Source organism: Lemur catta, chromosome 1 (genome assembly GCF_020740605.2).
Source record: "Lemur catta isolate mLemCat1 chromosome 1, mLemCat1.pri, whole genome shotgun sequence".
NCBI classification, from domain to species: domain Eukaryota; kingdom Metazoa; phylum Chordata; class Mammalia; order Primates; family Lemuridae; genus Lemur; species Lemur catta.
The window spans coordinates 13745121-13767329 of NC_059128.1; the positions used below are offsets into that span (position 1 = coordinate 13745121).

Consider the following 22209-nt stretch of genomic DNA (forward strand, 5'->3'; position numbering starts at 1 on the left):
CAGAATCAGACTTCCTTGTGTGAACAGCCATGTAGAGCTTCTCCATGAGCTTGTGTCTTTTAACTCTTCCAGCAAACCAGCCTACTTTTGCCAGGACGGAAGTCACTGAGTCTTCAGGGCAGACTTTGGTGTGTAGGACAGGAAAAGGAGGGACATTGTTAGGAATTAGAACAAGTATAGGTTATAAAACCTCATATCATTTCTTCTAACCTGACAAGGGAATACTTGCCAAAAATTCATGGGGTCTTTTTCTTGTACTTCTCCACTGTCTGTTCTGGTTACTCTTAGATCGATAATTCTTGAGTTCCTAAGTGGTACGCCCCTTCCAGGAAGCCGAAACACCAGTGCCCTTGCCTCACATCATGAAAGAGACAGATTCTGATTTTCATTCTTTCTTAGGCTCTTCCCTGCCTCACCTCCTAGTTTACCTTTCTGGTTGATAAGACTTTGAGACCATAGACTGCTTGCGCTTGGAGCAACAGTGTGTTTCATTATCAGATTCTAAATGTAGACCTCCAGTTTATCGTCTTCACCATTCTTTTAGCGCCTGCAAGAGTCGCTTTCACTAGGGGTCCCGCCATTCTTGGGGAAGGACACAGAAGAGCCAGGCAGACCACGGGTTGACATTCAGCAGGAGCTGCCTCCTAATTGCAGTTATTACTCTCATGGCATATATTGTGGCACAGTGTACTGATTAGTACCCTCTAGAGACCTTATTTCCAATATTGATGGTTTTTCTGGTTATGATCTGGTTAGAAGATAACAAAGCACTATAACAAAACCACGAAGTCATGTTTCTGTTTAAAGAGTTGCCACTCACCCGACCCAGTGAGCCCCTCCGTTGTTCTCCCTCCAAAGTGAAAGGCCACAGAACAGTTTCTGGAATAGACTTGTGCATCAGTTGGGTCCAGTCAGGAGACAGAAACCATACCACGTATGAGAGACTTTAATGTAAAGAACTGTTAAGCAGGTAGAAAGTTATTAAGTAGGTAACTGAAAGGGTAAAAAGAGAACTCAGGATATCATGGAGGGAACAACTGCAGGAAGCAGCTACCACCTGGAGGGTAGAGGAGACAAAGGGAAGAGGTTGGAGTGATTGCACCATGGAGCTGAAACTCAGACCTCTGCGGAGGGTAGGAGGTTGGAGTCCAGACCTCTGGGGAGGAGGCCCCAATGGTGCTGGTGTCTCCAAGGCAACATGGTTCTGCAAGTGTTGGAAAAACTGCAAACTGGATACAGCAGCTACTGCAGGAGTGAATGCTGCTGTCACTGAGGTGCATAGGCATTACTGGGGTGGCACAGGGACAGGAAACAGGCAGGAGCTAGTAGTCCCTGCTTCACCCTCACAGTCTCTCTATGGCACCCCCTGGTGGCAGAGACTAACATGGAGCCAAGTGGTAAAGCAAAATGTGGCTTGCACAGCCCAGCCCCCGCCCCGGCTCCAGCATAGGAAAGGGCATTTCGGCTGGGTTTGAGGCTGAGTGACAATAGCTTTGTAATTGCACGGTTTGCCCGGTGTCTGTCCAAAAGCATGCACGGTCTAATTAAAGAGTGACTTTCCTGGACCTGATAGGAGTTCTGAGCAAAATTATTTTGGTAAAATGTGCAACCACAGTTTGCAGAAACTAGACAAGTTATCATCTGCATAAATGGAGATAACCAGTAAAGAAAACCATTGTGCATTCCCAGTCAGTTGTCCAAAATACCAATTCTGTACTTGCCCCCTTAGTTTTAAGGGAAATTATGGGGAGAAGGTTAGTAAACTCTGTGAGATTAGGGATACGTGCTCATAATATCTTTGCCTTCTTTTTGTAGGGCAAAGAGTAGGCCCTGAGATGGTTTCAGAAAGAACAAACACAAGCATAGCTATGTGGGCATTTACATAATCAGTGCCGATGTAAAACCCACTAAGAAATGTTTGGGGGAAAAAAATTTGTCTTGCTCTTTCACATTCATTGTATTTTAATAATTTTTTCATTTGACCACATGTCAGTTGAACCTAAACTCAGCCAAGGTTAAAGGGAAAACAGTCCAGTGGAGAACAGAACAACACCGAATATTGTCTGCCGGAACACGTGGCAGTGCCCAGGGATCCTGTGGGTGTTCGCGTGTTTACACGGGCTGCCACCCCCCTCTGTTCAGCAGAGGCCTAGGGAGGGTGGGGAGAGTCATTAGCACCCACTAAAGACCAATTTCCTACTCTCCTTTGTGTGACAGGTTTTCTGTGTGAGTCTAAGTGACTTCTCCTTAAGTGAAAATATTTATCTTTCGGGGATTTTTTTTTTTCCTCCACTGAGTGGCAAAGGCCATGTTTGTTTGTCTTAACTCTGAAACTGTTATTGACATAGATGAAGTGTTACTTTTATTAGCTGATCATTACACAGCTTCTATTTGCTGGGTTCCTTTGCATATAATTATGATGTGAAATCTCCTTGTAAGAGTATCTGTCAATAGTGTAATTGACTTTACGGTGTTGACTTTTTACTCAATAACCTCAGAGATTGGCCCATCCTTAGATGTTGGAAACCTGCTTATTTTTAAATTTGTCTGGGCGTCAAATCCTCAAGACACATCATCCTCAAAATAACTACCCACACGTCTTAAAGCACACAGCTGCTTTCCCAGTAAAATCCCTTGCAGAGATTACATTGAATGGAACAAATGATTATAGCCCTGCGAAAACTGTTGCTGGCCTTCCTGGGAAGCAGGAGCCCCAAGTTTCTTACATTTGCAGTAGTAAGGGCTACAGTGGTAAGGTGTCAGGCCATTGCAGCTCTCCTGGGTCTGCAACCCCCACCCCCCCAACCCCGCTTTTAACTATTTAGGGCTCTTTTTGACCCCCATGTGCTGACTCAGATGGCAGAGAAGAATGAAATGTCCAGGGCTTGCCGGAGAGGATTGGGAGAGAGCTGATGGGAGGCAGGCTCTTCATATGGCAACAGAGCCCAAAAGTTATGAGCATGAACTCGGGAACCAAGTTTCCTGGGTCTGTATCCTGTAGCTATGTGACCTTGGGCAAGGGCACACGGGCTCATGGATTATCATAACACACAGTTATGTGCCTTGCACACAGCATTATGCAGGTGTTTGATAAACAAATAATGTGGCTTCGCCCAGCCTACCCTCTGTGGACACATGCCCTTCCTGAGCACCTGAAGCTAAGCCCCAGACCTCAGGAGAAGGTTTAGACTGAACTTCTTATGCCCACCTGCAGCACAATGTACGTGTGTTGGCAAAGCCATCAGCTTTGAGGGGTGACAGCCATTGTCTAGACTACAAAGTCTAGACCACAGAATGTTATAAAATTATAAGAAAGTTGCATTTAATCAGCAGCTAAAACTGCTTAATTTTATTTGCATGTCCAAGGACCTCAAGTGAAAACTGCAATGCCCATGGACCATGAAGCAAGTCAGGCATTGATGGTCCTATTGCAATCAAAAACATTAATTCTTAAGGTCATGTCAAAATAGAATCATCAGGAAAACCCGTCTCTCTGCCTAAATTCTGTTCCTGGTCAACTGTCTTGTTTGTCTTCCTCCTTGAGAAGATGCTTACAGCAGGAGTTAAGAAGCCAGCAACCTTCAGTTTGAGATAGGGTTGTGCTCTGATTATACGACTTGAGGGAAGATTTGCCACTGATCTTTTCTTGTGTTGTATTTTGTTTTGTCTTTAAAGACCAAGCACCTGTTGGCCTTTGTCTTCTGAAATCCTGGTCTTGGAGGGCAATTACAAAACTAAGTATTAGATTTTGCTTTGTAATGGGAGGAGAGGAGAAAATACTAAAGAGCTAGGTTTAAGGGAAAAGGAAAAAAAGAAACCCAGTCAGACAGAGGATACACTGAGTCCCCTCCAGGGCCCCTATCTCAGCAAAGCATAGTCCTTGCTTTCGGCTCTTCTGGTCCCAGAATCCAAACAGTGGCCAGCAAACTGTGAAATTTGATCAGCGTTCTAGAGTTGCTCTTCGTACTTCAAATCCATGGCATTGGCTAATGCCTTGTAAAGTCCTGGTGGCTCTTTTTCCTATTGTATCTAAAAATCCTCTGAACTCCTGATGATTTTGGACTATGTCAAATGCAAAACAGTTCATGGAGGAGAATTTAGGATCGTTCCTATTTGTGTTAGGTGATCTTGTGCAGAGAGGAAATCACGTTTATCTCAGTACTTTAGGGGAACAATCTGCAGCTCATGGGAGAGAATCGTGGTCCCCCTGGAGATTCCCACTGAGGCAGAATTTGTGGAGTTGTAGGACCTGGATGCTTCCAGGAAGGGTTGGCCACCTGCCCCTGGACCTCCTGCACCTTTGCTGCCATGCACCCACTGGATCATGGAATCCTGCGGTTGGTGGAAGGGATCTTAAACCTCATCTTGATTTTACAGCTGAGGCCCAGGTAGAATTAGACTGAATCTTATAAGAAATGTTGAGGAAGAATTTTAAAGCAACAGATTAAATTGACCCCAATAACAACCTCTTCTAGGTAAAACTGAACACCAGGTAAGAAGCAATTTTATACACAATTTTATTAAACAATTCTCTGCATGCTCCTTAGTATTCCCCGTCATTCTTTGTACTGTTAATCATCTTCTCGGGTTTTGGGGGCTACTCATTTGAAAACACATTTTTATGCAATATTGGGTTCATACACAAGAACGAATGAAACATATGAGAGTTACTAAGCAAGTAACTATTGGACACTTAGGAATCTACCACCCAACGTAAAAAGGAAAACATAACTGATACCTTTGTCTTCCCTGAATGGTAATCACAATCCCAAATTTTATATTCATTGTTCCTATCCTTTTAAAAGTATTCTTGGTATATATAAACAGTATATCATTAAATTTTGCTTGATTTTGAGGGTTTTTTTTTTTAAACTGGACTGATACTGTATGTCTTTTCTAACTTGCTTTTTTTTTTTGCTCATTCAGTTCATTGGTTTTGCTGCATGTAGCTGTAATTGAATCATTTTCACTGCTGTATAATATTCCACCATGTGCCTGGACCACAATTTTTAAAAAAAAAAAAAAACATTTGGATTATTTATAATTCTTTGCTATTATAAACAATGGTGCTATGGAAATTCTTGCACACGTCTCCAGATTTAAGATGTTCGGGAGGGAAACTGTTGGCTTGTAGGGTGTTTGCAAGCTCAACAAGGTAATGCGAAGTTGTTTTGTAAAGTACTTGTATCCATTTACACTCCCACCAGCAGAGTATGATAGTTCCTATTCCTCTACATCTTCATACACAACTAGAATCGTCATACTTTGCAATTTCCACCAATCTAGTGAGTATGTAACGGTATCTCATTGTGCTTTAGTTTGTGTTTCTCTTGTTATTAAAAATGTACAGTTTTTCATATATTTAACTAGCTGTTTGTACTCTTTTTGGATTGTCTGTTCAACATTTTTCCTGTTTTTCTATTAGGTTCTCTTTTTCTTATCTTTGTAGGAGTTCTTGATATATTCTGAACATTAGTATTTTTTCACTATATATGTTGTAAATTTTCTAAGTTTGTGGATGGTCTTTTCACTCTCTTTAACAGTATCTTTTGATGAACAAAAACTCTTAATTTTCTTGCTGATTAATCACATTCATCAATCATTTTCTTTATGAAATCTGGTGTCTAAAAACACCTCTACTCTGTGGTCATGTAGCCTAAAAGATTTAAAAGTTTTTTCTTTCACTTTTATAATTAATAATAATTACAGACTTATTATTTAAGTCTGGAATCTTTCTGGAGTTATGGTGTGAGGTAGAGATACATTTAAATATTTTTCAAATGATACTGAGTTATCCCAGCATCATTTATTAAGTAGACCTTCCTTTCCCCACTGATATGAAGTGCAAGTTCTGATATATTTCAGGTTTCTTTCTATTAGTGAGTTTGTTTTGGGGGTTCTCAGTCTTATTTCATATTTGTCTTGTCCTGTGGGAATAGCACACTGTCTGAATTACTATATATCTTTATAGTAAGTCATAAGTCTGGTAGCACATGTTCTCTCACCATGTTATTTTTAAGTGTCTTTGCTATTCTTGGCTCTTTGCACTTGCAGTAAATTTTACATATAAATAATGATGTATTTTCTGTTTGCTGCTGATCTATAGAAATGCAATTGATTTCTCATTATTGATTTTTTTCCAGCAACCTTGTTAAATGAACTGCCTTAATAATTCTAACAATTTATAGATTCTCTTCTGTGCAAAGTCATATCTTCTATAAATAATGGTGGGGAGGGGGTTTCTTCCTAATTCTCATATCTTTTCTTTTTCCTATCCTATTACACAGTCCAGGACCTCTGTGTAGAAGTAATGACAATAGACATCTTTGTGTTGTCTCTTACTTTAAAGGGAGCCATGTTAGGGATTCAAGATTGATTGGATGTTTGTTGAAGATTTTGGGGGGAACTATACTGTATTATAACAAAAAATTGCTTCTATTCCTAGTTTGCTGTGATATTTTATCATGAATGGTTATTGAGTTTCATCAAAAATGTTTACATCATTTAAGATAACTATAAAATTTTTCTTTCTTTTTTTTACTGTGGTGAATTATATTGTAGAGTTGCCATTTTTAACAAAACTTGCATTTCTGAATATGCTTGTTCATGATACATTATATTTTTTACATATTACTAGAGTTGGTGAGCTAATATTTTATGTATAAAATTGTGCATTTTTGTTCATGACGCATTTTTTTCTAGTTCTCTTTATTTAGTTTTAGTATCAAGATTAAATTAGCCTCATAAAATGAGTTGAGGAGTATTCACTTTCTTAGATAACCCAGAAAGAGTTTATTTTGGTAACTCTAGAAATTTATCCATTTCATGTAAGTTTTCAAATTTATCAGCATAGAGTTATTCATGATATATCTTGTCATCTTTTAAAATATCTTTTGTAGCTATATCCCTTTTTTATTTTTTATTTCATTTGTACTATCTCTTTTTTTGCTTAATCTTGCCACAGGTTTTTTTTTCAAAGAATCAACTTTTTTTATTAGTTCTACTTTGCATTTTTTTCTCTATTCCATTGATTTCTGCTGTTTATAATTTCCTTTCTTTTTTTGGATTCATTTCATTTTTCTTTGTCTAGATTGGATACGTTTAAAACTTTTTGTCTTTTTTTAATAAAAATTTAAGATTATAATTTCCTTCAAACTACTGCTTATGGCATCCCATAACTTTTGGTATCTTTTATTTTCATTATTGTTAAGTTCCAAGTATTTTCTAATTCTCATTTTGATTTCTTTTTTGACCCATGGGTATTTTTAAAAGTGTATTTTAAAATTTCCAAACTGTAGCCTGAGAATGCATTTTGGGAGAAAGGAAAACAAACAAACAAACAAACAAAAACAACAACAACAAAATATATATATATATAAAACAAAAAGTAAAAAAAAAAAATTCCAAGCGGAAGAAGATGTGGTTGTTTTTTATTTTTGTTTTTAGTTATCTCTTCAACATTGACTATTAACTTCAGTGCATTGTGGTCAGAGAATTTATCTGTACAATACTGCTGCTTTGAAATTTCTTGAGATTTGGTATATGGTCTAGTATAAATCAGTTTTTTAAAAAAGTATTCCCTGTGTGCTTCAAAAGAATATGACTTTTCATTATTGTGTATATTTTATGATCTGTACCATTTAGCTGACAATTTTTAGCCCCTTAAACATATATATATATATATATACACATACATACACACACACACACACACACGCACACATGCATATATATTACGTCAAATTGTCTCCATACTAACCTGTGTGTGTGTCTACATGTTATGTGTATGTGAGAGAAAGAGCTTGATCAGTTAAATACTGAGAATAATGTCTTCAAATATCCCATTACAATGTAGATTTGACTATTTCTTCTTGTAGCTCTTTCAATTTTTGAAGCTATTTTATTAGAAGTGTGCACATTTAGAATTGTTTTATGTTCCTGGCGAGTTGAACCTTCATGAATGTTTAATGACTTTATCTGTGTAATGATTTTTGCCTTAAAATATATCTTACCTCATTTTAATATCACTGTACCAGCACAATACAACTTTTTCCATCCTTTTAACCTTTCTTTGTCCTTTTGCTTAGGTTTGTCTCTAATAAACAGCATATGGCTTTTTTTTTTTTTTAAATCTGGGCTAATGATCTGTACCTTTTAACTGAAGAGTTTTAGCCTGTTTTTATTAACATGTTTGGATTTGTTTTTGTCATCTTATTTTGCATTTCTGTTTGTCTCACTTTTTCCAAATTCTTTTTATTTTCTAGCATTATTTTAAATTGATCCTTCTACTCCTTATTTTTCTTTTTTCCCCTTCTAATGGTTTGGAAATCATCATTCTGTTTCTCTTCTTTTAGTGTTGATCCTAGAACTTTTAACATGAATATTTAAAAATGTTTAAAGTTAATCAATATCTTTAACCTCCTGATCAATACAAGGCTCTGGGAATGCTTTGACTTCTCTTCACCTCCCAAGTAATATGTTACATTTGTTCAGTACTTTGGCTCTATTTCGGTTTTGGGTTTTTTGTTTTTGTTTTAGCCACTTATTACTATTGTTGTGTTGTATAGTCAATACTTACATTTTCATTGCTGATTATTTCTTTTTACATCTCAGACCTTCCATTTTGATTCATTTTCCTCTTCTCTGAAATACATTTTTAAGAAGTTCCTATGGTGAGGGTCTATGTGTAGTTAAAGCCCTGAATTTTTGCTTGAGAATGTATGTATTTTGCCCTCATTCATAGAAGAGAGTGTTACTGGATATAAAATTCTAGGCTGACAGTTACTTTTTCTGTCTCCCTTTGAGATTATAGTTCTGTTTTCATCTGCTTTACTTGTTTTATCTTAATTAATACTCTCCTTTAGGTAATATGTTTCCTTTCTGCTACTCTTATATCATCTTTGTGTCCTTTTTTTAAATACTCTAAAGTTTGGCTATGATGTGTCTAGGTGTGGGTTTCATTTTATTTATCTTACATAGGATTTGTTGGCTTTTAAATCTGAAGAATGTTATCTTTCATCAAAACGAGAAAATTCTCAGCCATTTTCTATTCAAATATTAGATCATCCCCATATTTTCTTTTCACTGAAAATCCAGTTAGATTTATATTGGTTCTTCTTACTATGCTTCATCTTGTCCAACCTTTCTTCCATATATTCCATCTCTTTGTCTCTCTCTGCCACATTTTGTGTAGTAGCATCAGATCCAACTTCCAATTCACTAATTGGGAGCCTGGGGGACCAATATCCCTGAGGCCACTTTAACTCCCTCTGAGGGTCACCGGTAACTATGGAGCTGCCAAAATCAATCTTCCTGGTGCTCCCTTCCCCCTTCCCCTGCACGAGTTTGGGCTCTTGTTCCAGTGCTAGGCTAGACGTTTGCTCTGGAGAAACCCTGGCTTTCTTGGTTGCCTACTGCTCACATTTCAGATTATTGTAAAATGTTTCATTTGTGTGTGGGTCTCTGAAATTCCTCTTATTTTCTGGTGAACCTAGCAATGGCTTTAAAATATGTTGTTGCACTTTATCTAGAATCTTTGATACTATTGTCAGAAGAGTACCTTCCAAATGTCTCTCCTGCCACCTGGCTGGAAGTAGAAGTCCCCGGTCATCTCTTTTCTTCCATGTCTTTCTACTTGTGCATGGTTTTGGACAGAAGCATTGAACTCGCTCCAGTTCCCTGCTTCTACAATCCCATTAATTCCATCTGCTTTTTACATTTGGCAAAAGATCAGAGTCCTCAAGTAAATCCCTTGGAAGGACGACTACCCTAAATGATAGCCTCTAGGTTTAAAGCCATCAGTTCCAGAGAGAACCCTAAGTGCACCATGTAAGAGGTGGAGGTGACACATGCTCATTATACTGTAATGGAACAAGTAATTAATTGGTAGGAAAAAAACCAGCAAAATGGCCATGTCATAAGCTTACACCTCAACTTGTTTGATGCAAGCGTTGCTCGTTCTCAGCTTGAACTAATGTGATTTCCTCACTTTTTATATTTGCTATTTCCCATTATTTGATGAGAGAATGAATACCAGGTTTTATTTGAGATTAATAGCATGTGATTTTGTTGAGCCATGTCTTTTTTTTCGAGACAGGGTCTCGGTCTGTTGCCCGAGCTAGAGTGCAATGGCATCATCATCGCTCACTGCAGCTTCCAACTCCTGCGTCGGCCTCCCAAGTAGCTGGGACTATAGGCACATGCCACTATGTCCAGCTAATTATTATTGTTACTTTTTTTTTTTTTAAGACAGAGTGTCACTTTGTTGCCTGGCTAGAGTGAGTGCCGTGGCATCAGCCTAGCTCACAGCAACCTCAAACTCCTGGGCTGAAGCGATCCTACTGCCTCAGCCTCCTGAGTAGCTGGGACTACAGGCACGCGCCACCATGCCCGGCTAATTTTTTTCTATATATATTTTAGTTGGCCAGCTAATTTGTTTCTATTTTTAGTAGAGACGGGGTCTCGCTCTTGCTCAGGCTGGTCTCTAACTCCTGACCTCGAGTGATCCACCCACCTCAGCCTCCCAGAGTGCTAGGATTACAGGCGTGAGCCACCACGCCCGGCCTGTTACTTTTTATTTGGTAGAGATAGGGTCTCCCTCTTGCCTAGGCTGGTCTCGAACTGCAGGGCTCAAGCGATGCTCCCACCTCAGCCTCCCAAAGTGCTAGGATTACAGGCGTGAGCCACTGCTCCTGGCCTGAGCCATGTGCTTTAAACTTTTAGAGGCCTAGTAAAATCAGGTGGCTTTAATTTTATGCTAATTTATGATAATTGTGACTATCATTACACGTAAATTCAGCTAAAACTGAAAAATTGCAGGCATTTCAGATATATCACATGTTCGTTTTAATGAATGATTTTTGAGGAGGTGGTTAGAAATTTACCTTCCGACATGTTCAGGATGGCTGGTTTCTTTTAAGCATTTGGCGTCCTGTAATGACAACCCCTGCAGCGGGGAGCGTTTGACACCAAGTCAGTGCAGCTGGCTTGCAGCAGCACGGATAACATTGCACCAAGTTATTAATAATTGAAGGAGCTTGTCACCTCCTGCTGAGTTTTGTTTATAATTTATGGATTATAAGCCCATGCTAAAAATCTCAGGGAAAGTTAATTTCATCAGATAAGTAAGAGATATGTTTATGTTTTAATTCTCACTCCCTGAAGTTATGTCTGTGTATCTATTTCCATCCAGAAATTTCAGTGATGAGTGTATTGGTTTTGTTTCTTCATCATAGTAAACTTCCTTCTTTGGGGGTAACAGGGAGATATTTTAAATTCCTGCTTGAACCATCTCTGAGAACTAGCTGGGCTACCTCAGACAAGTCATGAGGCCCTCTGAGTTTCTGTTTGTCTTTCAAAGGGTTGGTGGAGGCCAGGGTTCCCAGGAGTGGGTCTCGGGATCTCTGTGGACATGCAGTGTTGTTGTAGGTGGTGCCAGAGACTCTGCCCGACACGGCATCCAATCAGGGGCTGGGGAATAATTTTCTTTTCTATTCTCCTTTTAATCCATGGGGTCTCTTTAAGAAGAAAGTTTCAGTTTGGACCTACTGTGTGCTTAGCACCTCTCTAGTGCTGCTTGTCTCCCTGTTTAAGAAAGAGAGAAAAGTTCTCAGGGTTAAAACCTTTCCTCTTGTGATTGTACGGAGCTAAAATTTAATATCCTCGCTTTGGTTCTAGTGTATTTCTCCCCGTCCCTCAAACTTCTTATTTAAAAATTTGTCAAACTTACAGAAAAAGAGGAAAGAAAAGCACAGTGGACGTCACGTACCCTTCATCTCCACTCACTAGGAACGAACACGGCGAGGTGCCGGCCCTGTCGCCCACTCGCTTGCTCCCGTGGCCGTCTCCCCACCGTGTGCGCGCAGACGGGCCTCCTGTCCTGCTTCGCTGTGGAGAAGTGAATCAGAAGCCCCAAGTTATTTTAAAAAAGAAGGATTCAGAACTGAATTGATTTGTTAGAAGCCAAACATAGCCCAGGCTACTCATCCAAGTGTAGTTCACCATAAAACTGTTCAATGCTAGTTCAGCAGACTAATTATTTTTGTATTTTACATCAGTTATCTTACACAACAAAGATCACAAGAACTGTCATAGGAGACTTGCATTTTCATTGGCTTTAGTAACCGTTAATAGCTAGCTGTACACTTAATTATATTTACCAAGCTTCCTACTTGGGAGCAACTCAAAGTAATTTTATTCCAGCCATTTTTCTGCACCCAAGACACGGCCACAAAACAGGGGTCCGTGGCAGACAGGTGTGGAGGAGGCCGGTCCCCAGAGCTGGGGGCTGCGTTTGCAGGCAGCCTGTGGGATTCCTCATTAGGGGCCTCTTCACTCTTACTTTACGCCGGGTTCCCGTGTGCCTCCGGGCCCAGAGTAGGAGGAGAAAACAAGGCTGTGCAGGACGAGCACGTCCCAGCAGCAGGAAGTGGCAGGAACCCGCCAGCACGCAGAGCAGACACCGTCAGGCACCACTAAGAACCTTCCTCTGCGCTCGGGCGTTTTAATTCATCCTCACACAGCCCAGGGTGGTCGCTGAGGAAGCTGAGGGTCCAAGAGGGATAACAGCCTGCTCAAAGCCACCCATAAGCAACACTGGGATACGAGCACAGGTCTGTCCGGCTTGAAAACCAGGCTCTCTCTCTGTAAGGGTCGGGGGAGGTGGCGCGGATCTGGGATCACAGAGCGTAGGGCGCACACTGGGACCTTCTGGAACACACGAGGGCCTCGTTGCTCACATGCACGCGTGGCGATTGGGAGGGTCAGCATGAGGCCCTTGGGCATCCAGCAAAGGTTAAATTGTGATAAAGGCCTTCAGGCGTTCTGCTGGTAGGCATCACAGTAAGGACTGTCTCCGCCAGCTTAAACTGAGCAGAGTACCACAGGCCCTGGAAGCCCAGGAGGAGAGAGATTCCTTCACATCCCTCCCTGCTCTGCCGTTTTCATCAGCGGCTGTTTCCTGCCTTGTCACTTTCTGTGTGAGATGCCACCGAAGTCTCCCTGAGCCTCGAGGCCCACCGGGGTGGTGGTGGAGGGTCACTCCTGTGTCCCATTGCTAGTCCTGACCTCACAGCCTTCCCGCCAGGGCCATATCCTCAAGGAGGGTCTGCTAAGTCACGGCGCTGGAGACCCACCATCCCTGCCCAGACTCTCTGCCACACAGTCCCACCTGCTGCTGAGTTCCCGCAGTATGTCTGCTGGGTGTCCACTGTGCTGGCACAGTGCCAGCTAGTCCCTGGGACGTAGCAGTGACCGGGCCCTGTCTTAGGGAGCTGGCACTCCAGTGGGAAGCACAGATGTTGAACAAGTCACCACCCAGTTAATGATGATGGTAGGAAGTGCTCTCTATGGAGAGGAAATTAGGAGTCCTTATAGGAATTAGGAAATTTCCCTATGGAGGGAAATTAGGAGTCCTTATAGTTGGGGTCATCTAGGCAGGAAAAGGGTGGCTGTGCTCCCCTGACTCTTAGAAGTGTATCATGAGGTCAATGAGCTTACAGGAAATGCACCGGCCGGGTATCATAGAACATCTCTCAGCCCTGCCCAAATCCTTCAGCCCTCATGTCCAAGGTCAGGTGCCACATCTTCCACAGAACTTTCCCTGGTGCCCTCTCTCCATCCTCTCCAGGTATAAGTCACCACCCTTCTGAGCGCCTGCCGTGTGCCAGGCACAGTCAGGTGTATGGCTGCTGCCCGGACACAAGGAGTGTGTGGCCTAACCAGGAGTAAGCAGCACAGCGGTCGTTTTCATGCCAGTCACCTGCAGGCATTAACTGAGTCCTCAGCCCAACAAGCCCAGGAAGTGGGTGTCCCTACTATTCACTTTGCCAAGAAGGCAACACGAGGGAGGTCAGTGCATTGCCCAGACGTAAAGATACAAAGTGATCAGGTATGTTGGGTGCTATAGAGGCCTGATAGGAATGTGTAGCAGGGACCTCGTTCTAGGGAAGCCACCAAGGAGAGTCGGGATGACGGTGACGCTAGGAGCTCAACCTTGAGAGTCAGACTTTGGTTCCAGTCCCCGCTGTGCCACTGATTAATTGTGGGGCTTGAAGTAAGTCACTGAACTTCTCCAGACCTCACTTCAGCCACCGTAAAAGAAGGGTGGTGACATCCCCAGGATCACCTGGGCATACTTAGCAGGTGCCTGGCAGGTGGCGAATTCAGGCAATGGTAACTTACTGCTCTCTCACTATGATCTGTCTATGAGTTGATTCTTTGTCAGACTGCAGCATCTTTGTGGCAGCGTGTGTGTCTGATCCAACCCCATGTCCCTCCCCTGGGACCCTCCCTAAGGTCACGCGTTTCTATTAGGCGCTCAGTGAACATTTGTAGTTTGCATGAATGAGGGAGGGAATGCGTGAGTGAGGAGCTGTCGCCACATGGCAGGTATCTTTTTGCTGAGCGCTGGATTGAGTCCTCTGACAAAAGCCTCCTAATGTAGCAGCTTCAGAAGAGAGCGAGCTTTTTTCTCTGAAGTATCCAGCCAGCGTCGTCTGGCGGTGTCTGGCTCCGCGGTGTTGGCGGGGATGCGAGGCAGGCACAGCTTGATTTTTATGGTTTAACGGAAGAGATTGAGCTTCCACCGCTGTCACTTCAGAAGAGTGTTGTTTTGACGTCTGAGCCACACAAATTGAGTGAAAAATGCCAATGATATCAGCCAAGCGGGGAGGACCAAGGTGTCAGGATTTGGGATCCCGCCTTCGAAGCAGAGCCACGTGTTGGCCCGAGGTCTGCGAGTGGCTCGATGGAGGGCAGGTGGGCCTCCGGGTGCCTGCGTCTGACGGGGTCTAACCGTGTCCTCTCTCTGTCCCCCCTCCCTCCCCACTGTCCTCGCCCTGCAGGAATGGCATCACCAGCTGCCGCATGCGGACTGAGAGCGAGCCGTCCTGCGGCTCCCCGGTGGTCAGCGGAGACCCCAAGGAGGATCACAACTATAGCAGTGCCAAGTCCTCCAACGCCCGGAGCACCTCTCCCGCCAGTGACTCCGTGTCCTCCTCCTCCTCCTCCTCCTCGGCCGACGACCACTACGAGTTTGCCGCCAAGGGGGGCAGCCGGGAGGGCAGCGAGGGCAGCTTCCAGAGCCACGGGAGCCACAGCGAGGCGGAAGAGGACGACAGGAAACACAGCCAGAAGGAGCCCAAGGATGCGCTGGGGGACAGCGGGTACGCATCCCAGCACAAGAAGCGCCAGCACTTCGCCAAGGCCAGGAAGGTCCCCAGCGACACCCTGCCCCTCAAAAAGAGACGCACCGAAAAGCCCCCCGAGAGCGACGACGAGGAGATGAAAGAAGCGGCCGGGTCACTCCTGCACTTGGCAGGGATTCGGTCCTGTTTGAATAACATCACCAATCGGACGGCAAAGGGGCAGAAAGAGCAAAAGGAAACCACAAAAAATTAAAAACAAGTCACTGATTTGTTTTGAACTTACGGCCATTTGGTTTCAGCATGTCAGGAGATTTCTAATGATTTGTGGCAATATCAGCAATTTTTTTTCCTTTTTTCTTTTTCTTCTTCTTTTTTTTTTTGGTTTGGTTTTCTTTCTTTTCTTTTCCTTTTTTTTTTTTTAATTTGCCCCCCTCTCCTTTGTTTTGGACCCTTAAGAATTTTATTTTTAAAGGAGATTGAAGCCATAGAACTCATATTGACACTCAGCTGTTTTACAAAAGCTTTTCATTATCTGAAGACATAACTGAAAAAGCCAAAATGACCATTGCTTCCTCCAGCTTGTCAGAGAACATGTGGCTGAACCCACAGATGTCAACGCTAATGCCACAGGAACACATACTTGGCACCTAGAAGGCACGTGTGCAAAGTCCTCATCGTTCAGGTCCAACCCTTAGGTTTACAGAGTCAGGATGTCCATCCAGTGGGGTTCACTGAGTGAAAGGCACATAAAGCGATTGGGGAGAAGGAAGAACTCCTCGTCCCGCTAGGAGCAGACCCAAGTTTGTGGCACCAGGCATCCAGGTGTGCCAGCAAAGCCCTTGGCATTGTCACGCGGCGGGCACAGGGGCCGGCCACTGGTCCTCTGTGCTTCTTAGCCCTAAAGCCTGGTATCGTCTCATGAGGTGGACACTGGATCATTCGTATGCATCAGGTGTCAGTGATTAATGAGAAGAAATGGGGTAAATTTTTAGTGATGTTGCTAATCATTGAATTCTGTTCAATATTAAATTAAGAAAATGTTCCAAAAGCCATAAGCCTGAAGGTTGGCCCTGTGCACTCACACACACACACACACACACACACACACACGCACGCACGCACGCGCGCACACACACACACACACACATACACACAAAGGACAATAAGAGAAAAGTGATGCAGAAAACAAGCTATGTCTTCTTAACTGCCCACGTGAAAAGCGACCAAGTCCAGGAAATCACAGTAGCTGTTAAGGAAGGAAATAATGGTACTGATCTTTTTCTGTCTGTCAAAACTATTTGATCCAAGTGAAAAAAAAAACAAACAAACAGAAAGCTATGGACCCTGCCATTAGTATTGTGGTGTATTTTTAAAAGATTAAAGGCACATTGATGGAAAAAAAAAAAAGAGTAAAACATGGCAAAAAAATAAAATAACTCCTATTCTGCCCTCAAAATGGAGTTTGCAATTCATATCAGTCAGGATTCATCCTTGCGAAAATCATTGATTTCCACATTCAGCCAGTGTAGCCAGCAGAAATTTCTGATCCACAATGCATGGATTCCTTTGAAGAAAAAAAAGAAAAAGAAAAAAAAATCACAAAAACAAACTTTTTTTATTCAAAAATAACAAAGTTCTTGTAAGGTAAATAATGTATTTAGCATGAAGCATGAATTATTTTCATATAAATATAGAAAATAGAGAAAAGGCTATGCCTCTAATTTTTAAGCCCTTAGGCTTAGAGGTTCTTTTGGTTTTCTTTCTTTTTCTTTTCTTTCTTTTGTTTTTTTTTTTTTTTGTTTGTTTGTTTGTTTTTGGTTTTTTTTTTTTTCTTTTTTTTTTGGTTTTTTCTTTCAGGTTGTTTTGGTTTTTTGAAGCAGGTGTTTAAGGTTTAACCTTCTTCAGGGACAAACTCTGACTGTTGGGGAACTTACTCTGCAATATAAAAATATCTTCATGCTCTGGTAGGGCTTGGATGGTTGAACTCTGTACCGCCTTGCGTGCACTTCAGCCCCGACCCCCTCTGATTCTCTGTTGAAGTGTGTCCTTTCTCTTTGTCTGTACATGTTTAACATGACGCAATAATTTGAGGGCAAACTTAGTAGTGAGTGTGTATGATAGAATCAAGAGAATTATGGGACGCTTACTTGAGAAAATCATTACCGTGATTTGGTTCTAGGAAAAAGACAGTGAATAATTATGCAAATTAGCCAGAAGAAGGGGAAACATGCTAATGGGCCTTATTGGGTGAGGGTACGAGATAGGGTACACGTGAAGGAGGAAGTGACACACAGGTTGGGAAGGCCAGCCCCAGGTATTTTATTGCGACAATGCCATTTCGCAATAGGAAGGAGAGGTTGGCCATTGCTACCACCTCAGCACACTAACCAACCTGGAATTAAGACCACCTAGATTGTGAGAGCTGAACTTAGACAACTGGATGATGTCACACAGACCAGAAACTCCTGTTATCTTTGCCTAAAAAAGAAAAAAAAAATTTTTTTGTGTGTGTAGGGGGGAATCCAAAGAGAAATATCTAGAAGAATATGATCTTCCATCCAAATGGAGGGAAGCTTTAAAACACAAACAAAAACACCCACTACCGTGGCTCAGGATATGAGGGTGGGGGGAGAGGGAGGGGACTGAGGTGACCTTGAGTTTTTAAAAAGGGACAGTCGTGGGCCAAAGCCAAGCCCATCTGCCAGGACCAGGTATGTCAGAAGCTCCATCAGCCAGGACGGACAGTGGTGCATTTCCCAGACTTACCTTCCTGTGCGCTGCTGATGAGAGAACCTCAAAAAAAATCAACACCTCTACACCAGGTCAGATTCATGACCTGAACCTGAATACTTCCAGCATTTTTGTTCAGGGTATGGAGGGGAATAAAGATGTATTTTTGCAGTGCTTTTTGTTCCCTCCGTCTCCCAAACGTCTGACACCCTAAAGCCATCCACAGCTATGGAATCTGCACAACACCTTGATCTGTGTTGTCACCTGACCAAGCCCAAAAGACCACCACCTCAATCCCCCGCCCTCACTCCACCCCCAAGATGATAAAACCCAGACTTCTCTCCTGAAAGGCAGAGGTAAACATTCAGGACTATTTCTGGCAGAGGACTTCTTCCAATTCAAACCCCACAGTGGGCTGTCTCCCCTCATTTCATTTTTCTAAAGGGGCAGAGTCCTTTTTTAGAAAAGAATAAAATGCAATGTGTGTGATTTACTTTTCTGATCTCTTTGAGAAATAGAGAAATATCTTATAAAAGTGTGTTCTTAACTCCAGAACCACTCTTTTTGCATAAATACCTCATCAGGCAGCTTTCTAAGTGTTATTTTCCTGAGTCTCCCTTGCCACCTTCGTTGGATCTGCTGGAAGACTTGTTGGGGAACCTTTAGTGAGGGTAATTTTTTCTATTTTTCTTCTGTTTTTGGAGGCATACACATTATGCATAACCAAAACAATGGCTCAATTGTGTTTGACTTTGTATTTTGACTGTTGAGAAAAAAAAAAAAAAAAACAAATGTATCAATGTGTATGTGGCTGTCTGTAGTGAATTCATTGCGGAATGAGGTTGTCCATGTCCTTAACAAGCCAAGGGGCAGGAGGCACCCTCTCTTATCCCCTCCTCCAAGAGCAGTAGAGACTTTAAGCACAAGCCTATTTGTGAAAGAATATTTTGCTTAAGTGTCATTCACTTTAGTCTTGGAATTCCTTCCCAAAACGTCAGGTGTTCTTTTAGCTTCCAAACTAGCATATGTATCCATTAGTCCGACAGATCGCTTGAGCACCATTAAGGGGTGTGGTGTTTTTGCTTTCATTTCTCCTGCTGGGAGAAGTGGTGGTTCATGTGTCATTCCAGTATCTCACATACTCACACGGGGCGGGGGGAGGGGGAAACGGGGAATTATAGCAATATTTAAAGATGCTTTGGAAACCAACGGTGAACACATCAGCACCATGACATCTACGATTACTGGCTATTGGCCCTCAGACACATTTAAGAGAAAGAGACTGTCACTCTTTTTTTCTTAAATGATATACACATAGACAGTTATTTTTATCCTACTATAATTGTCTTTTATCTTTATCTACTACTATGTGGAAAGGGTTCGCATCATAGATTTTTCCCAGCCTTATAATATACCATAAGCTCCTACTTCCCTTCCCCCTCTCTAAACAGTATACTTTCAAGAGTTCTTTGGTAAAACCATCTATCTGAAACTAAAAATGAACCAAACCCACGTTTAGATAATGGTTCGAGAAAACCATAGCCAAGACATCTGTGGCAGGTTTCAATCTTGGGGCTGAGTTTTTGAGGAGTATACCAGAGGCCTTTCCCAAAAATGGATTTTTTTTTTATTATTTTATTTTGTTTTACTTTATTTTTTTGTAGAGGTATTCAACATGTCTAGTGCTTGCTGGCCACAGCAGTTACTACCACAGGGCGTTGTGGAAGAGGGCGTTGTGTTGGAGGCTCCTGCCTGAGGACATTTCAGGCAAGGGGCTCCGTAGCGTAGAAACCATGAGGATGGCTTTTGTGCCCAGCTCAGAGTCCTGTGACACACCCGGACTGCTCAGCACCAAGTGCTACTGACTCAAGTTCCAGTGAGTCCACTGTGTGCGGGGGCCTTTAGCCTCTCACGGAAGAAGGGCTTTGAGAAGGAATCAGAGTTTTGTACAAGTGACCTAAATGCGAGGGTTTTCTCTATGAGATTGGATTCAATTCAGTGTGATTTCTCTTTCCCTTTAAACTTTATTCAGGTTGGGACTGGTTTCTTTCTGGTGGATCACAGCTGCCCAGATGTTGCGACTTATTTTTTATGTTTCTGTAGAGAAGTATTTTTCTTTCATCTTCAGGATTTTTGCCACCAAAAGAAAACATTGGAACTCTGTGTCCCCTCTTGATTGTGACTTACCAGTGTTGACAGTTAAGTCCTTGGTGTCGTAGGTCCCAGCCCACCAATACTATATCAAACACTGTTATGCACATAATGCAGCACTGTGATCTAATTTAAATAATACTTTTTTATTATTTATACTACTATATATAATATACATCAACACTTTTGCTATATAACCTAAGTGATAACCCTCTTTTAGTTACCTGCCAAACTCTGGACTTCGGTTTATATTGCAGTTAACACAGTTACCAAGTTGTAATGGTGTCTTTTTTTCCTTTGTAATGGAATGTGTAAATCAAAGTATATACATTGTGTGGTGTTCCTGTTTCTGAAGTTTCATGAGGATTTACACATGGCATTCAGTGTTCTGTATAGATCTGCCTACCTTTGTGAATTCACCCGTTCACCCCTCTTTGGGAGAGCACCAGCGATGGTGGTTAGCTCCTTGTGTTTTCTCTCTCTCCTACTGGTTATTCTTGAATTAAGCACAGACTCGTCAGCTCGGTTGCTTTATCATGAATAATGTGTGTGACCTTGCAATTCTTCCACAGTTCAGCAAACAAGTGCTAGCTTCACTGACCAAAAATTAAGGAAGGAAAACACAATTTTTAAACCGATCCATCTTTTAACGGCCGAAACTGATGTGTCTATGGTGCTGCATCTTGCTGTTGTATTTCTGAAATCAGACCCATGTGAAAGATCATTTCTGACTTGACTGTGAGATGCTCACAAGTACCCTGCCTGTTTTGTTAGCATTGAAATCAAGACTATTTATTTGAAATATATACAACTGTGTTTTTCCACTGTATTCCATTTGCAAGAGTTGAGAACAGCCTTCTCCACCTTTTGCAAATAATTGATATTCCATATTGGATTCTCAAAGACTTCGATATGGTGAACCTGTCAAACCCAGAAATTGTGTTTCATCCTTTCATGACTGTGGCCTGAGTTCCCCGGCCCCTCCCCACCTTTTCTTTAGATGAAACATAGCACACTTTCAGTTATTTAAACATGCAACGACGTTTCTTGAATATGTGTGTTGAGGCCATCTGAGCTCATAGCTGATTCAGTAACCAGCTTCATGCTGTGTCATTCACACTCACTACTTATACTGCCATGGTGAAAATGTAGAGGAAAAAAGTATCCATGTGTGTCTGGGAAGCATATACACTTGTACATTTTTTTAATACTCTGATTCTGTAACATTTCTGAGTTTTGTTTGTGTTTTACAGAAAAAAAAAAAGTGATAAAGCAATCAGAAGACCAAGAGGTTTACTATTGATGCTTAGGGTCATCTGACCTTTGCCGGCCAATAGACCTACACGGCCAAATTAATTTCCAAGAGTAATAATTTTTCAAAAGCCAATTTTTTTTTCTGTATTTTATGTATGAAACTGCCAATATCATGAATAGAAAGGGAGAACCATAAAGGAGAAAGAAAGTGATGTTCAGTTATGTTTGTGTTGACCTAGAGGAACAATTGTGGAGGCAGGCGCAATCAGCCAAACCTGATGGTGTTGCTTTGGAAGCATCCTTACTTGCATTTTGCATTCTTCGTATGTAATCATATTGCCAAAGACAAACTATTTCATCATTTATTGTAAATAACACTTTTCCCCAGACCTACCATAAAGTTTCTGTGATGTATTGTCTTCCAGTTGCAATAAAAATTACTGAGTTGCATCAATTGAAAAACACCACGTGGTATTGTGTGTGTCTCCATATGCAAATGCTGAGCAGTAAAATAATTTCTGTTTCTTACCTACAGTAGGGTGTGTGTGCGGTTTTTTGTAGTCTGGTTGTAGGGTCTCAGCTGCACTTATTGTACCCATCCTCGTGCATGCTTTCATGTTGGTGGAAAATAACACACTTCTCTGCAAATACACAAATGTGCATTCAGAGGCTGGGCTCACCCGTGGGCCTCAAGAGTTCCAGCTGTGGTGTAAAGACCTGGTGGACGGACGGCCTCCCACCACGGGCTTTAGGACTTGGTAGGTTAAGATGAAGTTTGCCTTTTATTTGGAAGTTGTCAAGGAACAAACTGAATTTGTAGCCTGCCAACATATCCCGGGTCTTGAAGGTTTCTTTTGATGACATTCCTAGCCCTAAGACTTTCATCTTCCAGGATCTAGTCCAACACAAGTACCTGTCTCAGCCCACT

General features: G+C 42.0%; 1 protein-coding gene across 4 annotated transcripts in view; it reads left to right on the forward strand.

Annotated features, from left to right (window-relative positions):
• The window catches only part of FOXN3 (forkhead box N3), a 363642-nt gene extending 341899 nt beyond the window's left edge, over nucleotides 1-21743 (forward strand). For all 4 annotated transcript variants that reach the window (XM_045562186.1, XM_045562179.1, XM_045562196.1 and 1 more), the window contains one exon: nucleotides 14844-21743. In XM_045562186.1, coding sequence (XP_045418142.1) covers nucleotides 14844-15399 — 556 coding nt within the window. In that variant the 3' untranslated portion in view covers nucleotides 15400-21743. The remainder of the gene's footprint in view (nucleotides 1-14843) is intronic.
• The last annotated feature ends 466 nt before the right edge of the window (nucleotides 21744-22209 follow it).